The sequence below is a fragment of the Rhinichthys klamathensis genome, unplaced genomic scaffold (genome assembly GCF_029890125.1).
Source record: "Rhinichthys klamathensis goyatoka isolate OS25496 unplaced genomic scaffold, OSU_Roscu_1.1 h1tg000045l_1, whole genome shotgun sequence".
NCBI classification, from domain to species: domain Eukaryota; kingdom Metazoa; phylum Chordata; class Actinopteri; order Cypriniformes; family Leuciscidae; genus Rhinichthys; species Rhinichthys klamathensis.
The window spans coordinates 675,082-692,009 of record NW_026606592.1 but is presented as its reverse complement, the minus strand read 5'-3'; the positions used below and the strand labels follow the sequence as shown (position 1 = coordinate 692,009).

At 41.6% G+C, this 16,928-nt stretch overlaps 1 protein-coding gene across 2 annotated transcripts in view; it reads right to left on the bottom strand.

Annotated features, from left to right (window-relative positions):
• grid1b (glutamate receptor, ionotropic, delta 1b) overlaps window positions 1–16,928 on the bottom strand; it is a 584,450-nt gene that overhangs the window by 52,423 nt on the left and 515,099 nt on the right. For both annotated transcript variants that reach the window (XM_056247253.1, XM_056247254.1), the window contains exons 7-8: window positions 12,285–12,446; window positions 6,268–6,387 (exon numbers count right to left, since the gene is read on the bottom strand). In XM_056247253.1, the coding sequence (XP_056103228.1) occupies window positions 6,268–6,387; window positions 12,285–12,446 (282 nt within the window). The remainder of the gene's footprint in view (window positions 1–6,267; window positions 6,388–12,284; window positions 12,447–16,928) is intronic.

The window sequence follows — 16,928 nt, the reverse complement described above, 5'->3', positions numbered from 1 at the left end:
GAGAATTTAAAATTCTAGACTATGACTAAGACAGACTATGACTATACTAAGACAGATTTAGTGGGACATGTCTTTTTTCTTGTCATTTTAATGTCCTGAGTCAGTGTTGTGCTTTATGGTTGCCATTCAAACCTAAAACAAGTAATCAAGTATTAGCACAAAGGCTGCAGAAGCAGAAGTAAGTAAGTAAAATGTATTTGTATAGCACATTTCTCAGATAAAAATCACAAAGTGCTTCACAACAAAAGAAAGAAATCACAAGTCTATAAATACATTACAGCACATAATCAAATTAAACACACGTACACAGTGTCCATCCCCATTGTCACTGTATATTGTTTTAGGATTAAAACAGGAAACTCAGTCGTATTTACACAGCATATTTAAGAATAAAAAAAGTATCTCATGATTATAAAATACTAATAGTTACTAGTAGTTCAAGTGAATTCAGTAACATTCCATGATGCTGAGTGACATTTCACTCAGCATCAGGTCCGACCATCTGTGTTTTTGTCTGCTGTATTCATGGTACCAGGACATCTAATAGCTTGGTAATTCAATAGCAAGAACAGATAAAAGCTACGTTTTTGGCCTGATACGTGACCAGGCCTGATACGTGACTGGGACACAGCCAGAGCTTCAGAAGCTTATCATGATTAGCTAGGGCTGTGCAATATTGACAAAAAATCTCAATATTTTCTGGGATTTTGTTGATAACAATAATTATAGAGGACATTTTGCTGAGTGTGGTTTTGTGCTGGTATCTTGACTGGTTTACGCCTGTCTTAGACAGCTCATAAGCTTTCAATAGTCTTCATATTCTGCAAAGAGGTTAGTTCACAGCAGTGACAATTTTTTTTTTTCATTTGCAGCCTTAAACTGAATTCCAAGGGCATTTTACCATTTTTCTAAGCTTTACCAATCAAACTGATTTAATTTGATTGGTAACAGTCTATAAGTGTCCTATTGTTCTAATTTAACATAAGAACAATAGGACACTTATAGACTGTTACCAATCAAATTAAATCAGTATAAACACAATCATTTTTGCACTGCTAAAGTGGCACAGAAGCATAGCATTTAGATGTATTTTCACTCCAATTAGAATTTCATAAATAATCCTATGATATTAATGTTTTAAAATATTATTGAAATATATGAATACAGTGAATATAAATATATATATATTTTTTTGCATGTTAGAATGTTGCAAAGCTAATGAGGCTACAGTAATATGCTCAAATACACAGTAAAACTGTTAAAATAGCCTACATTTATTTAGATTTAGCCATTTTATTGATACTTTTGGTATTTCATTGAATGGGAGTTGGAGTAAAGTTGGGAAACCAACATTTTAGATACTTAGAAATTACTTGGGAAGTACGCACATGCAGAAATCACTATTACACAAAATCACCATCATCAGCTGGCAGTAAAAGTTTTAAGATTCAATGTACAAAATTCTAGATTATTTACAACACTAAAAAAAATTAAGTACACTGTGAGAATTTTTTTTGAATAAAAACTCTTAATTTCATATATAATTCCAGTTACTTAATTTAATTAATTAATTAATTAAAATTACTAATATAGCCTATTAGAAGATATTCAGGAGCCGTATTCACAAAACATCTTAGGACTAAAAGTAGCTCCTAACTTGCCGACTTAGGAGAAACTCTTAAAAATAATGGGTGTGTCAGTCCTAAATATTTGCTCTTAGAGTTCTTCACAAAGCATTTTAGCACTAAAGCCAGCTCCTAAATCTGTGAAAAGTTAGTAGTTGTCAAGAGGACTCCACTAAAACTAAATCAAAAATAATCCTAAAATGGCTGTTGCCGGCAATCCATCCAATACACTGTACACCATTGAGGCAATAGGTGATAGAGCATTGGGTGCTGAGCCGTTACTTCATAAATGCAATCAACATTTTGATTTATAGATTTTAATGACATTGGCTATGTGTAGGTTTTGGTGTATGTGCAGGCAAAAGGCATTGAATTATGGAGTTGAAGTTGAAAATAATGTCCCATTGTCGGCGCTGATAGCATTGTGGGCATCTCGGCTGCTCAAGTGACCCGATTTCGAGCTCCGGCTCGTGTATAATGGAATATGAGCATGCTCATTAAAAAAAAGCAAATGCATAACTTACAAGTAATTATATCTTTAATGTCCAGCTCAATTTTCTCTTAATGCAGGCCTCCTTGAGTTTCCTGTCTCCGTGTGTGCTTGGCCCATTCAGGCTTGACCATCACATTGCGGTGGGAAAATGTCGCAGACATCTGGGGCTCATGGCAGCAGCCTCTCCTGTGCTGCCTTTGGGTCTGCTTTACATGAATGAATGAATGAATGAATGAACTCTCTATGGACTCAAGACAGGTTCCCTTCGCTGACAGCAGTTCACATTCCAGGAACCTTATACCTTGCAGCGGTCTCAGATTTTGAGCCTTTTCGGCGAGACAGTAGGTGGACCTCTTTGCGTCACTCGATTCAGTGTTGCCTGCGGTTCTTCCAGTCTCATCCGACACCTTTGGGGATAGATACCTTTGCTCATCCAAGGCCGGATTTGAGGCTATATGCATTCCCTCCGGTCAAGTTCATCCCTGCAGACCTTTGCAGAGTGAGGGAGTGCGGAATTCGCTTCCTCCAGGTAGCCCCGTTCTAGCCATACCAGACGTGGTTTTCGGAGCTGAGCTCCTTGGTGGAAGGGTCCCCGTGGAAAATTCCAATTAGGAGAGTTCTGTTGTCTCAGCTCCAGGGCAGGATTTGGCATCCTTAATCTGAGATATGGAGGCTGTAGGTGTGGCCAAACAGAGTCTTCTGGTCTTCCCAATAATGTTTGGGAGACCATTTTTGGGTTGTTTTGGAGGGGTTATTAGAACCTCCTTTCGAACCTTTGGAGTCAGTTCCTGATCGGATTCTGACTGTCAAGGTGGCACATTGGTTAGCATTAGCCTCTCTCAGCGTGTGGGGGCTCTGCGGGCTCTTTCTGTGAGTGGGCCTTGCATTTTAATGTTCCATTCTGGTGAAGGTGTTTCTGCGTCCCAGACTTGGTTAGGTCCCCAAAGTTTTGTCCACATCATTTCACTCTCAAGTGGCCATGCTTTTTTCTTTCTTTCCTCTTCCCTCTCCCTCCATGGAGGAAGATAGGCTCGATTTGCTTTGCCCTGTTCGGGATTTAGGGTGTATGTGGACTGCTCTGGCTGGTGGTGCAAGTCATCTCAGTTGTTTATATGCTTTGGGGCTGGCCACAGAGGGTTCGCCACCTCTAAGCACAGGATCTCTCATTGGGGGAGAGATGCAATTTCTTTGGCTTATGAGGTGCAGAAGATCCCTTTACCTCTGAGCTCACTCTACTAGGAGTGTTGTGTCTTCCCAGGCTCTTTTTAGAGGAGTCCCTTTAGAGGACATTTGTGTTGCGGCAGGTTGGTCCTCCCTGCACACTTTTATCAAGTTTCAGAACCTGGATTTGGATGCAGCCCGTGGTTCCTCAGTTATTTCCAGCATTTTCAGTATTTTTTTGGTTGAGTTTGGTCTGGTTCTTAGCTTGGCTTGTGTGGTATATATTTCCCATTGCGTCATCATTACTCGGCGTTGAGTGAACCTATGAAAGAGAACATCTCGGGTTACTTACGTAACCCATGTTCTCTGAATAGGGAACGAGATTCTGCGTTCGCTGCCAAGCTCCTTTCACTGCCCAGGGGGGCTTCTTCTTCAGTAGAAAATCTGAGGAGCAGATGGCACGTTCACTGTATCAAGAGTGGGTGACGTAGCGCTGCTACCAAGGGCGTTTCCCATAGCTTAATCGATACGCAGCGTGTCATTCCCCATTCTAGGATGTCTGATCTGCCTTGTGTATGGTTGAAAAAGTTACAAAAATCTAAAAATAAATTGATACGGTTTACACATGTTGATGTATCCCTATAGAAAGAGTAGCACATTTTAAAATGGTACACAATATAATCAATTAAAGAGCTCCTACATATTTTAAAGGCTCCTAATTTTGTTTTGGAGGTCTCCTACAACAGGTTTACATGCATCAAAGGTCAAAAACAATTTTATTTTCTCATAATATACATTGCACATCACCACATTTTTCAATGACTCTCAAACGACTCGATTGATGAATCAATCTCTCTAAATCCCTCCTTTCTGTGAGCTACTCTGCTCTGATTGGCCGGACAGCTCAGTCTGTTGTGATTGGTCTACCACATATAGCGCCTGTCGGAAGCTACATGCCCATTGCCATAACTGAGCGTCAGCTCCATCCGGAGGCTTCATACAGCTCAGCGACTTAATTTTATTTAATTTTAACATTTGCTCTCCTTAACAGTCAGAAGCAAAGCATGCTGGGAACTGGAAATCTGTTGTAACTCATTCCGTGAATGTGTGTGTATATATATATATATATGTGTGAACATACATTCACATTTATACAGGAACATGTATGTGCAATATACAGTATGCACATACATACAGTATACAGTACACAATAAAGGATAAAACTTTGTGAATATTACATGTAATACTATTTTTGTCTTCATATATAGTGCTGAGAACAGGCGCGCTCAACTCCCAAACCGTTTTTGGGTGCAAGTTATAAAAAAGTTATCAAATAAAGATGAAAAACCGCACTCTCTAGTTATATCTCATGTTTTCATTAATACCATGTCCACACAGAAGCGTTTCAGCCTAAGCCATCATCAGTGTGTGTTCATATATAGCCATACATGGTCAATGCATACATTGCAGTATATTGAAAAATATAAGCACTAGTTTTCCATATATGAAAATGTATTATGTAATATATCGCATTATATTTAGCAGTATATTCCCATATATTTTTGTTCCATAAGGGTAAGCCTATCTACAGTACATTAGACTTGTAGGATGAATGTTCAAGATCACCTTAGTGATTCCTCCCTCATCCATTTGTCCTGTTATCAGAAGTACGCGGAACTGTTGTTGCTCCAGTGAAGACAGCATCATTGATTACAATGGGTTCCTTTTTTTTTTTTTTTTTACGTGACACGACAAGTAGTTCACGTCCAGTGTAGAAAGAGTGTTAGTGATTGGAATACGGCACACATGTGTGTCTGTCTTGTTAGGTAGCTCACTACAGTTTCATACATAGCTAATATATAGAAGCAGTCAGATAAAAGTCATTTGGAGAGACAGAGAGACTAAAGACTAAGATAAGACAAAAGCCAACAGGGTACTGAGTCACTACTGAAGAAATCACTTGAAACTTTCCGGCCTTCTTTAACCTCCAAAGGGTTTCTTGTTTAGCCAGGAAATGTATTTGCCTCGGCTTTCAAACCATGACATTATGTCAAATTAACAGCACGGCTCGCTGTTTGTCTCCATAGCAGGGTGGAAATGCAGTTGGCTACATTAATCTCTTCTTGGGCGGCACTGCTTAGAAGACTAAAGCTGGTGCTCTAATAATGAACAACAACAGGACTGAGTACACTTGACGTACCATCAGCTGTCCTTTCCTTTCATTATAGCTAATAAATGTGCTTTGTGTGAGGGGGAGCCGGTGTGTGTGCGGGCAGGGAGTAAATGGCTGTGGCACTGTGGATCCTAATGGCTATAATGTGATACAGTGGGTTCATAATTCAGGTTGGGATGCAGGGTGATTAAATCTTCATTACCAGCAGACTGTTTCCTCTCCTGTAATTTATATTACTCTTTCTTTTAAATGATGGATGGACCCAAACAGTTTATGGATACAAAAACAGAGCACAAAAATCAGCAAATACAGCTATGAAGAGAAAAGAGGACAGACTGTCTGTAATGAAAATGACTTGTGATTGTTCTAGGAAAAAGTACAACAAAAGCTAATTAAAATATCCAACTGTTAGTAGGCTAAATAAACCATTTAGTAGTAGACATGGAATTGAATAGACTGTGTGTAGGGAACACTTTATGACATACAAAATAGGCAGTGCACATAGTCATAAAGTTTGTATTAAAACATGTTTGGCCTGGCAAGCCAGTTGAAGCACGACTCATCACTGTCGTTTGCTCTTGCAAAATGGCAGTCTGGATACACAATCTGCACAGATTACATTAACTCAATTTGTTCTCAATGGCGAGTCTTTCTGAAAAGCAGATTATGCATTCTCCATGTTTATCATAGACACATTTCAGGGAAATTGATTTCAGTTTTCATTTTAAACTAAGGTTACTGGTAATGAAAAAATAATCAGAAATCAGAAGAGCTTTTACACCAGGTACAAGAAATGAAAGTCCAATTTAACTCACGCGCTTTATGTCTTTTCCAAACGTCTCGCTGAAGCTGGTTCCCAAAATCTCAAACTGAACGTGGGAATTTGATCCATTGTCCATGAAGTCCATAATTCCGGTGAGACCAGTTATACGGCCCTGTGGGAACAAGACAGTCTGAATCAATAAACAATAAAGTGACACAGTAAAAAGAACTGATCCAGATCAAAGTGCAATGTGCTGTACCCTTTTATACATTTAACTTTACCAATTGCAATTTCAAACCTTTAATCTTTCTTGGGCTTTACAATATGAATGACCTCGTGGTCTGGGGCCAGTGGGAGAAAGGTTTGGCTCAGTGTGCATTACCGCTCCTTTCCCAATTTGACCAGTACTCAATGTATATCATCAGTTCATTTTACTGTGTGTTTTACATTTTACAGCTGCTGTTGAGTGAGTAGATGTGCAAAAGTGTGAGGTGCATACACATATAACAACAGCTGGCATACAGAAACAGCTATATCTGGAGATGTGTTTTTAAAACTGATTAAATTTAACTAGACACTAGACAACGGTTCATGACCCACTGATAACTAAGGTGGGAAAAAAGTAATTCCCTTCCAAGGGAACTCGCGCTGCGTCAACAATGACGCTGTGGGAATGCTCTGTGGGATTGCGTCGTGAAGCATGTGTGAAATCAGTCCAATGGTGTAACGGCCCATCAGAGGCGGGTGACATCACGGCCATGAAACCATAAAGCATGCCCAAAGAATGCAACGCTAGTTTTTTGTGTCTTCAGTAAGTGCTCTCTGTGAACTTATTTTGTCTTATTTGGTGTTGTCTGTCCTGTTACAAGCATATATATCATATAATGCTGAGCAAAGAGCAGTTTAGATTGTGTATTTATCCCTGCCCACACTACATCACGAGTGAGGATACACATGATTTATGCATTTTTTGTTTAGGAACAGAGCACGCACAGTCAAGTTTTGAAGGGGGCGGCTCTGAGCATTGTGGACAGCTTCCATTACGGACACTCCTGCCTGGCACTCTTCAAGGAGGGCGCTGCAGGCTTGTGTGTTCCACAGGTTCTGGTCCTGCTGCTGCCGAGGTACAGTTGGGATTCAGGTCATGGGGACCGTGCAAATAGATTTAGCAGCCTCAACAATTTGAAAAAGCCAGCTCCTCACACGTGCCACTCAAAAACAAAGTGTCGCTACCCAAGCTCCCCCACAGAGAGAATGGGGGTCGTGGAGGCGCTCTCAGCCGCTGCCTTCGTGGGGTAAGACAGATTTGAGGACCGTTATTATCTCCAGGGAAGAGGTCCTGACGCCAATGGGACCAGAACTCTGAGGGCAGTCAAGTGTTCAACACCTCATTATACGGTGCCCATTTACCTTTGGTGCTCTCAGGGGCCGTTCTGCTAACCCTGCCACCTAGTGTGCTTCGGGGCACAGTGGTCTCCAGCGAGCACATATCTCAGTGTCATAGCATTGTTTTTTTTGATAGTTAGTTGGAGAGTGATTGCCATTCCATTGTATTTCTTTTTTTTTATTTGTCAGCGTGGTTTATTTAAGGCATCGTATTCTCTGAATATTTCGGATTTGTTTCTGCATTTTTCTTTTGGTAGGTAGTTTTAGAGGTTTGGGATAAATAGTTATGGGAATTATGTTTTGATTATTTCATTGATTTGGCGACACTCTTGTTTTCCTGGTTCTCTGATTATTTGTTTTTCTTTTACATTCATAATGTGTTTTGTAACGTCATTTACACCTCTTCAAATAAAACGTCTTCAACGTTAATTATTGTCTTCCTGGTTGTTTCTGCTACTCGCACATGGCAACAGTTGTGTCACACGTAAATGTTGCGCAATCATCCCATTTACATCTTTAAGCACGTAACAATATATATATTTACTACAGTAATTAAGCCAACTACAATATGCTATATGTACTTTACTATTTGAAAACCATAAATATTCCCCATATTTTTTTTACATTTTTTTTTAAGGTGGATACACTGCAGGTAAGCTGGAAAAAACTGAAAAACTGGAATGCTTGAATTAGAAACACCAATAAAAGTAATCCATAGTTCTCAGTTGGTTTTGTATGTGTAGTCTATACACATAATTTGACATGCACCAGACAAAGTATTTTATGTAGATTCTAATAATCAACTGAAATATATGTAAAATTAAATAGAATCATTGATTGGCACAGATTAATCAGCACAAACTATAAATCAGTCAACTAATAGCTGGGTATTAAACAGGAATTATTGCAAAATATAAACCAGCATTAGTATAACTAAATATAAAACTATTAAAAACATTTTGTTTAATTGAAATAAAGATGAAATCAAACTATAATATATAAATATTAGATTTAAAAAATGAATAAATATTGTCTTGGCAACTAAAAAAACTGGAAAAAATATTTAAAAATAATTTTAGCTAATAAAAAGCTAATAAAATAACAAAAGCACATACAAAAATACTGAAAAAATTTTAATAAAAAAGCAAACTCAAAATATGAACACAAACTATGATGGTATATAAATAATATTAAAATGAAACTGTCATAAACCTACGGAGCCCCCCTAGTCCCACTTTGACAAAAAAAATTATTATAACTATCTCGTGGCCTCAAGATACTATTGTCAGGTTGCTGTAGGCTGCTGAAGACGAGGACACGGAATCTACGATATAGGTATTTATTTACAAACTTTACTTCCATAAACATACAAGAACAAAGGGAAAGGAACTCCAGGACTTCAAAACACACAACCATACACGGACGACGACCAACAAACACTGAGGGAAAACACAGGGCTTAAATGAACAGGGACTAATGGGATGATTAACAGAACACAGGTGAAGGGAATTACTAATCAGACATAGCGGGAAAAACTAACAGGACTGAACCAAAAGTCACAAAAGACGGGGGAAACAAGATCTCAAAACAGAACTAAACAACATTGAAACCGTGACAGTACCCCCCCCTCTCCGAAGGCGCGACCTCGCGCCGTATAACATCCAAAGGGGTGGGAGGGTGGGCGCCCTGGAGGCTGACGAGGGCCTGGTGATGCAGGGACGGGAAGCCTCCAGGGCGGAGCTGGTAGCTTGGGGAACCGGGGTGGAACCGGCTGTGGACGTGGCCATGGCGGAGCGGGCTGTGGTCGTGGCCAGGGCGGTGCAGGCTGTGGGCGTGGCCACGGCGGAGCTGTCGGACCCTCGGGCGTCCAGGGCGGAGCTGTCGGACCCTCGGGCGTCCAGGGCGGAGCTGGATGTGGGCGTGGCCACGGCGGAGCTGGACGTGGGCGCGGCCAGGGCGGAGCAGGACGTGGGCGTGGCCAGGGTTGAGCAGACGAACCCTCGGGCGTCCAGGGTGGAGCTGTCGGACCCTCGGGCGTCCAGGGCGGAGCTGTCGGACCCTCGGACGTCCAGGGCGGTGATGACCCTTCGGACGGCCACGGTGGTGAAGACCCTTCAGGCGGCCACGGTGGTGAAGACCCTTCAGGCGGCCACGGTGGTGAAGACCCTTCAGGCGGCCACGGTGGTGAAGACCCCTCAGGCGGCCACGGTGGTGAAGACCCTTCAGGCGGCCACGGTGGTGAAGACCCTTCGGGTGGGCGCCCCCCCAAAATTTTAATGGGAAAATTGACAAGACAGGGGGGATCCGGCAGCAACGAGAGTCTTGGGCTGGGCAGGACCAGCGGTGACGAGGACTTTGAACTAAGCAGGACCAGTGGCAAAGGAAACTCTGGGCTGGACAGGACTGGCGCAGGATCAGTGGGCTCTAGCGCAGGATCAGCGGGCTCTGGCGCAGGATCAGCGGGCTCTGGCGCAGGATCAGCAGGCTCTGGCGCAGGATCAGCGGGCTCTGGCGCAGGATCAGCGGGCTCTGGCGCAGGATCAGCGGGCTCTGGCGCAGGATCAGCGGGCTCTGGCGCAGGATCAGCGGGCTCTGGCGCAGGATCAGCGGGCTCTGGCGCAGGATCAGCGGGCTCTGGCTCTGGCGGGCAGGCGACGGGCTCAGGCTCTGGCGGGCAGGCGACGGGGTCAGGCTCTGGCGGGCAGGCGACGGGCTCAGGCTCTGGCGGGCAGGCGACGGGCTCAGGCTCTGGCGGGCAGGCGACGGGCTCAGGCTCTGGCGGGACGGCGACGGGCTCAGGCTCTGGCGGGCAGGCGACGGGCTCAGGCTCTGGCGGGCAGGCGACGGGCTCAGGCTCTGGCGGGCAGGCGACGGGCTCGGATTGGCTGGACGGAACCAGCGGTGCAGGCTTGGCTGGGCTGGACGGAACCAGCGGTGCGGGTTTGGCTGGGCTGGACGGAACCAGCGGTGAGGGCTTGGCTGGGCTGGACGGAACCAGCGGTGCGGCCTTGGCTGGGCTGGACGGAACCAGCGGTGAGGGCTTGGCTGGGCTGGACGGAACCAGCGGTGCGGGCGTGGCTGGGCTGGACGGAACCAGCGGCAAAGGAAACTCTGGCACTTCGGGACCGATGAGAGGAGGAAGATCGGTGAAGTCATCAAACTCGGAATTAACCTTAACTGTGCAGGGAAGCTCAGGCTCGGCAGGCGTGCAGGGAAGCTCAGGCTCGGTCATCACCAACCCAGGGTCGAAAAGAGGCCAGAATATAGAGTGGTGTCGGGCTTCCACTCGACCACCTCCTCCACTGCGGCCTCCACGGGTCCCACAAAATATAGCCAAACGGGTCCCCGCAAATGGATGTCCTCTCTCCCGCTCGGTCATCTTCGGTTTCCTTACTTCTTTAGTAAGGGTTGGTCGTTCTGTCAGGTTGCTGTAGGCTGCTGAAGACGAGGACACGGAATCTACGATATAGGTATTTATTTACAAACTTTACTTCCATAAACATACAAGAACAAAGGGAAAGGAACTCCAGGACTTCAAAACACACAACCATACACGGACGACGACCAACAAACACTGAGGGAAAACACAGGGCTTAAATGAACAGGGACTAATGGGATGATTAACAGAACACAGGTGAAGGGAATTACTAATCAGACATAGCGGGAAAAACTAACAGGACTGAACCAAAAGTCACAAAAGACGGGGGAAACAAGATCTCAAAACAGAACTAAACAACATTGAAACCGTGACAACTATCTCATGGCCTCAAGATAGTATCTCTATCTTGAGGCCACGAGTCACTACCTTGAGGCCACGAGATACTATCTTGAGGCCACGAGTTACTTATCTTGAGGCCACGAGATACTATCTTGAGGCCACGAGATACTATCTTGAGGCCACAAGTTACTTATCTTGAGGCCACGAGATAGTTATAATAATTTTTTTTGACAAAGTGGGACTAGGGGGGCTCCGTATAAACCCTTATTTGTTTACTATCCTTTTAAAAAAGTTGTTGTTTTTTTTAAAGTAAATTTATCTTGAACAGATTTCTTAATGTTTTCTTTACTGGTCTAACTGGGCCACCTGTTTAGAGTTGTGTGGGTCGCTAAACGCTTGAAAAGCATCACTATGTAAGGCCTACAGGAAGTTTCAGAGACAAATCTATCCATGGTGTGTCCCTCTCATGGCCGATTAGAGGTTTCTTGCAGTTCTTTGTGGTTCATATAAAGTTAAAAAGGCGTGAAATGAGGAACACACACTAGACCGCTTGCTGCCCCTGAGAGCTCACAGAGACATGAGCTCGTAAGATGAGACATCAGCTGCTGCGGCCACCACACCAGCTATTGTGCAGCATTCAGTGGCCCTTAAGAGAGTTCTGTGTGAGGACAACCAGCTATCTCAGCTTGACCGCTGTGCTTGAGTTTAAAAGAAAAGTGATTGCAGCAGTGAGAGGGGAAGTCAGGAAACAACCTAGATAAAAGCAATTTGCATTTCAAAAAGCCACACGTCTGGGACTTGATGTAAAGCAATGGAAACTATCATCTTGTCACAGTTGCTTTTATTCAAATACTCACTATCTTGCCACTTTTAGTCTTGCAGGCTAGATGTGATAGACCCCCAACAGTGTGACAAACAGCAAAACAGAGTTTCTGAAAAATGTCTTGACATCAAACATATCATACCTTTTGGATCGTCTCCAGCATGGACCAACCTCCATTCCAGGGCTTGGTTGACTTTCTGATGCAGTTGAGGCTGGCCATGCTGTGCCACTTACGGTCTTCTAATTTCCGATAGAATGCGTTGGCCAACATCAACACACTGTCATAAAGGTACAGATTGGACACCTGGAATCAAAACAACCAAAAAATATATAATACTATTTTTGATCCATCAAAATTCCTTTTTAAACGAAACACTGAGTTTTCAATTAGCAGAACATTAGTTGAATGATTATGATTAGTTCACTTCAAAATGAAAATTCTGTCATCATTTACTCACCCTCAAGTTGTTTCAAACCTAAATGAATTTATTTCTACTGCTGAACACAAAAGAAGATAATTTGAAGAATATCGGTAACCAAACAGTTGAGTTGATGTACCCCATTGACTTCCAAAGTATTTTTTTTCCTACTATGGAAGTCAATGGGGTATCTTATATCTTCCTTTGTGTTTAGCAGAAGAAAAAAAAAATCATACTGGTTTGAAACTACTTGAGGGTGAGTAAATAATGACAGAATTTTCATTTTTAAGTGAACTATTCTTTTAAATAATAAATTATTTAATCACATTTATTATTTAATAATAAATTTAATAATATGTGACCCGATCTGGCGAAATGAGTCGGAAGTCGCAACGTTCTATTTTAAGATATGGGCCGATTATGTGGAAAAACAATGAAATAATAGATTTTTTTTTTTTTTGTTATAATTTAAAGAACAGACATTCAAAAATAATCTCCCAAAGTTTCGTAGTCCAGATAATTGAGTAAAGGTATTTAAATTACTATTAAAGTGTACAAAGTTTTACTAAATTCGCTGGAAATGAACATTGCTTTTCTCAACTCCTCGCGTCACCTCTGAGGATTTCCCGGGTATCCCCTGAAACGTCACTATCTCTGCTCTTTAAATGGTGTTACACGTTGTATAGAACCAATCAAAAAGCTTAGAAATGTACACAAATGCTGATCATTTGTCGATGTGAAGCCGTTTCGACTGACCGGCACGCGATTGGTCCAGCCACCCTCCTGTCAGACTCGCAGCGAGCGCTCTGTGTAATAAACAAGCTAGCAGATCTCCTCAGAAACATTAAATATTATTAATTTGAGAAATGTCGCTGTCAAAAGTGAGCAAAGTTGCCAAAGCGTCATCAAGCCCCCTGGCCATTGCACACTGAGTCCGCGTTTTTTTTGTATGCGTTTTTTCGTATTGATTCGGTGGCTCCGAATTGTCAAAACACCATTCAAACTGCTTGCTACGGATGCGAAAAACTTACGATTGTTTTTATATAGGCTAACGGATGAAAGTTTCGTAGTGTGCAAGCGTGATTGACATAACGTGATTGACAAATGTGAATGAGTGTAGCTATTTATCTGCAAGGAGAATCCATTACAATGTGTTTGATTAACCCAATATTTAACTGTTGGTATCTCTGTTATGAATTTGTTACGCTGTTATTGTCAACTAGCCTACACTAAGATATGATTGCATAGACTAGCATTATTTGATCTCTGTTTCCTTGTCTCTCTGCCTCTCACTTTCTCTTACACACACACAGACACACACACCCTCTCTCTCAAGCAAAAATGTAGCACCTCTGTTCAATCTTTCTTATGTTAGTACATTTTTGTAAAAGGTAGGCCTACTGTTAAATTATTTATTCAAATAAAAACTTTTAAAATAATTTGAGCTTCAGCCTGGTTTAATAGCATTTATATATGAATGTCTTTGGTCAAATTAAGCTGTAAAATATAGTTTATCCCTTTAAATGTAATGGATTTTGAAAGATATCAACAAAAAACGGGCAAAAAACTTTAAAAGCTATTTTCTCAGGTTTTCAATTGGAAAAAGAGGGCAGACGACCATAATTCAAATGTGTATATCTTTACAACCATTCAAGGTATGACTTTGACTAGGATATCAATTGAAAGCTTATGGTCTCCTCTTTCCATTAATACCAAAATCTCAATTTTTTAATTTGGGTCACTGTGACTCATTTTGCTGGATCAGGTCACATATTTAATTATTTAATAATCAACACTCTAAATTAACAAATAAAAACTGAGTTGATTATAAACTTGTTATACTGCATATTTCAATGTTTAAACTTGTTTTCATGACATAATTATTCAAACATACATTAAATAATGAAGGCAACAGTTTAAGTAAAAATATAATGAACATGTAATATGCATTAAGCATACATGCTCCTCTCTAGAGTTATTTTTTCTAGCGAGCTTTGGAAATTAAATTGCTTTCCTGATGTAAATATAACGTTACTGTATGTGACATTGTTTTATTGAAGTCTTTTCCACAGTTGAAACACTGAACAAATACAGGTCCTTCTAAAAAAATTAGCATATTGTGATAAAGTTCATTATTTTCCATAATGTAATGATAAAAATTAAACTTTCATAAATTTTAGATTCATTGCACACCAACTGAAATATTTCAGGTCTTTTATTGTTTTAATACTGATGATTTTGGCATACAGCTCATGAAAACCCAAAATTCCTGTCTAAAAAAATTAGCATATCATGAAAAGGGTCTCTAAACAAGCTATTAACCTAATCATCAGAATCAACTAATTAACTCTAAACACCTGCAAAAGATTCCTGAGGCTTTTAAAAACTCCCAGCCTGTTTCATTACTCAAAACCGCAATCATGGGTGAGACTGCCGACCTGACTGCTATCCAGAAGGCCATCATTGACGCCCTCAAGCAAGAGGGTAAGACAGAAAGAAATTTCTGAACAAATAGGCTGTTCCCAGAGTGCTGTATCAAGGCACCTCAGTGGGAAGTCTGTGGGAAGGAAAAAGTGTGGCAAAAAACGCTGCACAACGAGAAGAGGTGACCGGACCCTGAGGAAGATTGTGGAGAAGGACCGATTCCAGACCTTGGGGGACCTGCGGAAGCAGTGGACTGAGTCTGGAGTAGAAACATCCAGAGCCACCGTGCACAGGCGTGTGAGGGAAATGGGCTACAGGTGCCACATTCCCCAGGTCAAGCCATTTTTGAACCAGAAACAGCGGCAGAAGCGCCTGACCTGGGCTACAGAGAAGCAGCACTGGACTGTTGCTCAGTTTTGAATGTCATTCGGAAATCAAGGTGCCAGAGTCTGGAGGAAGACTGGGGAGAAGGAAATGCCAAAATGCCTGAAGTCCAGTGTCAAGTACCCACAGTCAGTGATGGTCTGAGGTGCCATGTCAGCTGCTGGTGTTGGTGCACTGTGTTTAATCAAGGGCAGGGTCAATGCAGCTAGCTATCAGGAGATTTTGGAGCACTTCATGCTTCCATCTGCTGAAAAGTTTTATGGAGATGAAGATTTCTTTTTTCAGCACGACCTGGCACCTGCTCACAGTGCCAAAACCACTGGTAAATGGTTTACTAACCATGGCATTACTGTGCTCAATTGGCCTGCCAGCTCTCCTGACCTGAACCCCATTGAGAATCTGTGGGATATTGTGAAGAGAAAGTTGAGAGACGCAAGACCCAACACTCTGGATGAGCTTAAGGCCACTATCGAAGCATCCTGGGCCTCCATAACACCTCAGCAGTGCCACAGGCTGATTGCCTCCATGCCACGCCGCATTGAAGCAGTCATTTCTGCAAAAGGATTCCCGACCAAGTATTGACTATTGAGTGCATAACTGAACATAATTATTTGAAGGTTGATTTGAAAAATATGCTAATTTTTTGAGACAGGAATTTTGGGTTTTCATGAGCTGTATGCCAAAATAATCAGTATTAAAACAATAAAAGACCTGAAATATTTCAGTTGGTGTGCAATGAATCTAAAATATATGAAAGTTGAATTTTTATCATTACATTATGGAAAATAATGAACCTTATCACAATATGCAAATTTTTTGAGAAGGACCTGTACATGAGACATGATATATTTCAGTAAGTTGCAATGTTTCTTTCAACATACTGTACCTTCTGATGTTCATTCATGTTTATTTTGTGCAATAACTAGTAATAAAGAAGAGAAAGAGATACCGTTCACGGATCAAAACAACATTTATTGTTTGAATTTCATTATAAAATTGACAGAAGTTTATAGCTCAGGCTTTGTTTCATTTCAAAAGTAACAAAACACAAATCATAGGGAGATTATTGGATGGTAAGAATAATGTCTCAGTTCATCAAACTGAAGATCTATTAAAGATGAAAAATCAATATTGTCAACCCAGCCCTAGCATCCACACATCTGACATGTTTTGCTTTTGTCACTTAGTTTGTGCAGAAATAGACACTGACAGTCAAAACATGCCATCGGAGAATCACTAATTAAGTTATACCGTTTCAGTCAATGATTTCAGCCCTCCAAAACTTTTTCAGCCGAAACTGACAACTCATTTTCTTTTCAGCCATATTTTAGGCTCTCAAATTTCGGTGCATCGCTATTATGGATACAATACATGGGGCAAGAAAGTAGGTAGTTACCTTTATTTCAAATAATAAAGCCACGGGGGTTTTAGAAAAATAAGCACCTTTTTCTAACATGACAAATTGTCACATAATAGTTCCCCTACACAGATGTATTTACAGAGACAAACTAAAGAGCTGCAGCGATGGTCATTGATGTATGTTAACTACACCCTGTGGA